Source organism: Lolium perenne, chromosome 4, assembly GCF_019359855.2.
Source record: "Lolium perenne isolate Kyuss_39 chromosome 4, Kyuss_2.0, whole genome shotgun sequence".
Lineage (NCBI taxonomy): Eukaryota > Viridiplantae > Streptophyta > Magnoliopsida > Poales > Poaceae > Lolium > Lolium perenne.
Genome location: NC_067247.2, coordinates 381,069,610 through 381,075,237, shown reverse-complemented (window position 1 = coordinate 381,075,237; position 5,628 = coordinate 381,069,610). Strand labels below are relative to the sequence as shown.

General features: G+C 47.9%; 1 protein-coding gene across 1 annotated transcript; it reads left to right on the top strand.

The window, feature by feature from the left end:
- Nucleotides 1–564: 564 nt before the first annotated feature.
- On the top strand, nucleotides 565–4,889 carry LOC127297230 (protein NRT1/ PTR FAMILY 2.11). Its single transcript, XM_051327526.2, has 2 exons — nucleotides 565–880; nucleotides 3,052–4,889. Exons 1-2 carry the CDS (start codon nucleotides 715–717, stop codon nucleotides 4,677–4,679), a joined length of 1,794 nt encoding a protein of 597 aa, XP_051183486.1. The 5' UTR covers nucleotides 565–714; the 3' UTR covers nucleotides 4,680–4,889.
- Nucleotides 4,890–5,628: the final 739 nt, after the last annotated feature.

The following is a 5,628-nucleotide window of genomic DNA, read 5'->3' as shown; positions in this document are numbered from 1 at the left end:
CTAGACCTAGCAACAACAATACAACCACCACCGTGACAACACATGAAGTACAGACTCTCCAAAAGCGACGCCTCCAAGAAGAAAACAGTGCACCAGCGCCGTCGTCGCCCGACCAAAGGTCTTAGGATTTCACCCTGAAGATAGTCCCCACTCTCAAAACAATGCCTCCAACAAGAATATTGCCAGGCACAACCAGTTAAGGCCACACCTTGGGTTTTCACCCTGAGAGGTAAGACTCTGAACTTCCCCTGTGTTGCCGCCCGCACATGCATATCACATTTCACAAGTACGTGTCGTATGTATAGCTTAGCTGCTAGCTGAATCTTCCAAAAGAAAAGAAAACACCGAAATCTCTCCTCAATTATTTTCCAGCCTCCAGCTACCCAGCTGCACATGCCTTACCCCAAAACATGGTCGACGGAGGGCTAGTCTCTTGCCGTGTCTGAAACACGTTAGCTGTTGCAATACCTCAGTACAGCAACCAGCAGGGCTGCAGGTTTCATTGAGAGTGAGTGAGAGAAACCATTCAACTTGGCTAGCTTCTTCCGTGCCGTCTCTCTCACTCGACTGCTAGTATCTTTTGGGGCTTGGAAGCAACATCCCGTAACTCCGGCGTCCAGGCTTATTTATACGCCCTGTCTCTTCTCCTCTGCTTCCCACACTACAGTTTCAGTATTGTTCGAGTTGCTGCTTAGCTAGTGGAGTGGAGTGAAGATGGACGCCGCAAAGCCTCAGGACCAGGAGCAGGAGCGCAAGGCCAGTATGGAGACGAAGGCGGTGAAGGTCTTCTCCTCCGAGGAAGAGGCCGACTCTTCTGAGGAGGACGCCGGCGAGCCCGTCCAGAACCACCGTGGATGGAAGGCCATGCCATACGTCATAGGTGAGTATAGTTACCATCCCTACCTCCTGCCTGACTGCCTCTCTCTGCTCTATCTTGGAATTACCATGTTAATTATTCTTTTGCGACCGGCCTCAGCTGCATGTCGAGTGAAAACCAATGCACACGACCCAAATCATCTACCATGCATTTAGAAGTAGTAATCTGCATAGCAATATCCATTATGTTCAATTCTGCTGCGAATTTCTATCGTTTTTCTTCAACTGAATCTCAAGCCAGTAAAGTATATACATGTGGCCGATCTGAAGAACCGGAAAAGAAGCAGTTAAAGCAAAGTAGAACGGATGATGACAATTATTCAGTTACTTGCCTGCATATGCATGCATGCCATGCCATGCCATGCCGTGCCGTGACATGACATGTCCTCTAACGACTTGCTTCACGATGACGATGAGTAGTAGCCCACACTATCAAAATCCGCAGGACATGTGTGTGCGTGGCCATTCATCAAAACATAAAACGAAAGCAGGCCATGTGTGTGTGGCTTGCATCCAAGTCCAGAAAAGCAGCTACGTAGCCATGCCACACCTTACCTCCTTATCGTTTTTGACCACAACTCTGCTAGTGCAGTTATCCTTCGAAAAGTGCTTTTGGCACATGAGCACCGGTTCTCTGATTTTATAAAATACATATAAATATTTCGAAGATATGGTATTAATTTTGGAGGAAAATTATTGTATTTTGAGCTATACAAAAAATACAAATTTCTGACAAATATATGCCCCTATACGTAGTCATAAATTTCTTTTTTTCTGTAGCTTAAAATACAACGCAATTTCTACCAAAACTTCGCACGAGTATCCAGGCTATGTGTATGTATTCATGGAATAAATGTGACATATTTTTTTGAAATGCAGATGTACATTTTTTAAATATTTTTTAAACTGGTGCTAATGTGCACCAAATCTGCTTCCGTTATCCTTCTTATTTTCTTCTTTTTCCCAAAGAAGGGAGCACCCTTTTGTTATGCATACAAATACAATAAGAGATACTAAATTATACGTAAGTATTTCATATTTAGCCGATTGAACCGTGGTTAATTAATTTATCTACAAGGGTAGAGACCGGGAGAGCGTTGTTCTTCCATTATTCAAAAAATATCTATAAGGAGAACTCCGCGCCTAGGACAGCTCACTATCACCAACAATTTTAGTTTCCTTGCGCAACCTCTTTGTTTTCTTACGTCGTCGTCTAACCTCCTTTACAAAAAAAAGCTTTAAGTGGTTGCAACTGACACTTCTTATTTTCTTTTGCGACGGCCATGCCGTTTTTTTTTCTATGTTACTCCTTCGGTCCGAAAATAGATGGCATCTTAGATTCTGCATGTTTCTAGCAAGCAAGTTTGACCGTTAAACTTCATATGAAACGACATGCAGTAAAACATAGACTCATATAATGCATCTCACAAAAAATCTATAATGGTATAATTTTATCTAACAAATTTAAGTAGTTCGTTAGTTCGTGGACAAGTATATGGAAGTTTGATCTTACTATTTCTAGGAATTCATATATATTCTGGATCAGAAGTAGTAATATTGTACACTCAACTGGAATTATATATTTCCACCATATGCTAGTGGTTTTAACGGTAATAGTTTAAAATATAAGATTACTTCATATGCCTTGTTAAAAATTTGATTTTTTTTTTGGAGAAGCTGTTTTTAGCGACTGAGGCTTTTTATGTTATTTTTAGATGGTGGAGTCATGTTGCCACTTTCAGTAGCACTTGAGATGTAAACTATGATACTACAAACTGCAATTAAATTAAGGCCAGGGCAGAGATCCCGTTTCGAAAAATGTTTTAAGGTTGTAATTTTTACAGAAATAATCAAAATGACATTCTTAGGGCCCAAGACCATATTATGGTACAAGGGTTTATAAGCAAGTCTTCAAACAATACAGCATCCAACCCTTCATAGTCAACGTTACTATATGATATGTAGTTTGGGTCATTATTTTAGTTATCTTAGATTCTTTTCTTTTTTTATGTGTTGAAGAATAACGTGTGCCCAATCTTGGCAAATGGTTATTGAATTTAACAAAATACTGTAAATTTCAGGGTTTAATTTTAGCACTCTAGCTAGCTAGTGTTACAATAAATTGAACTGAAATGACTGAGCAACTAGTAACAAGAAATCAATTTCTTGGTGTAGGGAACGAGACGTTCGAGAAGCTTGGGACGATCGGGACGATCTCCAACATGTTGGTGTACCTAACGACGGTGTACCACATGCAGAGCGTGAGCGCCGCCACCCTCCTCAACGTGTTCTCTGGGACAAGCAACCTGGCCACCGTCGCCGGCGCCTTCGTCAGCGATACCTACCTCGGCCGCTACACCACCCTCGCCGCCGCCACCATCTCCTCCTTCATTGGCATGGTCATCCTCACCCTCACCGCCGCCCTCCACTCCCTCCACCCTCCCAGCTGCAACCCAAAAGGAGGCGAGCAATGCCAGGGGCCATCGGGCGGCCAGCTGGCAGCGCTCCTTGCCTCCTTCTTCTTCCTCATCGTTGGCGCCGGCGGTATCCGGCCATGTAACTTGGCCTTCGGCGCCGATCAGTTTGACCCGCGCACAGCCGATGGCCGTCGCGGCATCGCCAGCTTCTTCAACTGGTACTACTTTACCTTCACCGTCGCCATGATGCTCTCCGCCACCGTCATCATCTACCTCCAGAGCAACGTCAACTGGGCTCTCGGCCTCGCCGTGCCCGCCGCGCTCATGGGCGCCTCATGCGCCGTCTTCTTCATGGGCACGCGCCTCTATGTCCGCGTTCACCCCGAGGGCAGCCCCTTCACCAGCTTCGCCCAGGTCCTCGTCGCCGCTGCCCGCAAGCGCCGCCTCCCTTTACCCGACACGACCTCGCAGTTGTTCGACCCTCCTCACCGGAGCAAGCTCGTCTCCAAGCTGGCCTACACGGACCAGTTCACATGCCTCGACAAAGCGGCCGTGCTGGCCCCCAAGGACGCGCTCTGCGCCGACGGGAAGACAGCGGTGGACCCATGGCGGTTGTGCACGGTGCAACAGGTAGAGGAGGTGAAGTGCCTGGCGCGCATCATCCCGGTTTGGTCGTCGGGGATCGTTTACTTCGTGGTGCTCACCCAGCTGGGCACCTACACCGTTCTCCAGGCGGCGCAGACAGACCGCCGCCTCGGCAACTCCGGCTTCCAGATCCCGCAGGGCTCCTTCGTTGTCTTCAACATGCTCACCCTCACGCTCTGGATCCCGTTGTACGACCGGGTGCTGGTGCCGGCGCTCCGGCGTGTCACCGGGCGCGAGGGCGGGATCAGCTTACTCCACCGCATCGGTGTCGGGCTCGTGCTCTCCATCGTCACGATGGCGGTGGCAGCGGCGGTGGAGCACGAACGGCGACGGAGATCAGCGCCGATGTCGTGCTTCTGGCTGGTGCCACAGCAGGTGGTGGCGGGCTTTGCTGAGGCGTTCGCTAGCATCGGGCAGACCGAGTTCTACTATCGGCAGTTCCCGGAGAACATGCGGAGCGTCGCCGGGGCGCTTTACTTCCTGGGGTTCGCGCTCGCCAGCTACGCGAGTGGGTTAATGGTGATGGTGGTGCACCGGACCACGGGCTGGCTGGCGCAGGACCTGGACGAGGGGAGGGTGGACCTGTTCTACCTCGTGACCGGTGCCATGGCTGCGGTAAACCTGGTGTACTTCCTGGCGTGCGCGAGGTGGTACAGGTTCAAGAAGTCAGATGACGACGCCGCGGGCGCCGGAGACATTCATCTCCACGAGAAGGCTTCCGCGAATTCGGCGCCGGTTTAGTTTTGTTTTGGCCCTGGTTCAGCTGCGGACTGTGGTGATCGATTACTCAATCTAACATGGATGGATATGCAAAGAGAGGTTGGTAGACTGGTACAACCTCGTCCAAATTATATACCTTCACATGTACTCAGTGGCGAAGGAGGAAATAATTTTAAGGTCGGGCGAACTTTAAAGCATAAGAAAATATCAATGCAAAATTACTATAGTTTAGATTTTTTTTTCTCTCTTCCGGTACTGGACCGATGGTTGTATAGTTGCCCAAAGAAAAAAAAATTGACACTGGCTAAAAATTTCCGACAACTGAAAACCAAACTAAATAATTTATGTATGCTGCCACCGTAAGAGCTACTCCCTCCGTTCCGGTTTACAGGATCTACGCGTATTCCAAAATCGTTAATTTGATCAATATAATATAAAATTTACACTGCACAAATTATACCATTAAAAAGTAAGTCCAACATCTGAACTTTCAATGATATGTATTTCTTAGTATATATCTTGTGTTATGTTGGTTAAATTGGAAACATAGGGATACGCGTAGGACCTGTAAACCGGGATGGAGGTAGTACTACGGCATTAAATATTTGTAGCGGGTTTTAAAAATATATACATATATTAACTTACATTCCGTGATGAGTATTTAGTGTCGGAGGAAGTACCACTTCCTCCGTGCATCTACAAAATTGTATGCTTTGTGATATGCTAGTGAGACCCCCTTTTCGCCGGGTGTGACCGGGGTCCACAGCGCCTCATCATCTCCAGGCATGGGAAGGGTGGTCAGGCCCGTCTCGAGTTCGTCGTCGCGAATGGTTGTCGGGGTGGGCCCTACTCCGAGTCTGCCCACCCCGGTAGCAGCCGCCGAGGCGCAGCTCTCGCCATGTGGTGGGGGATGATGGTGATGCGGCCACGGATGAGGATTCCATGGCAAAGGCAATGCGAAGGAAGGCTA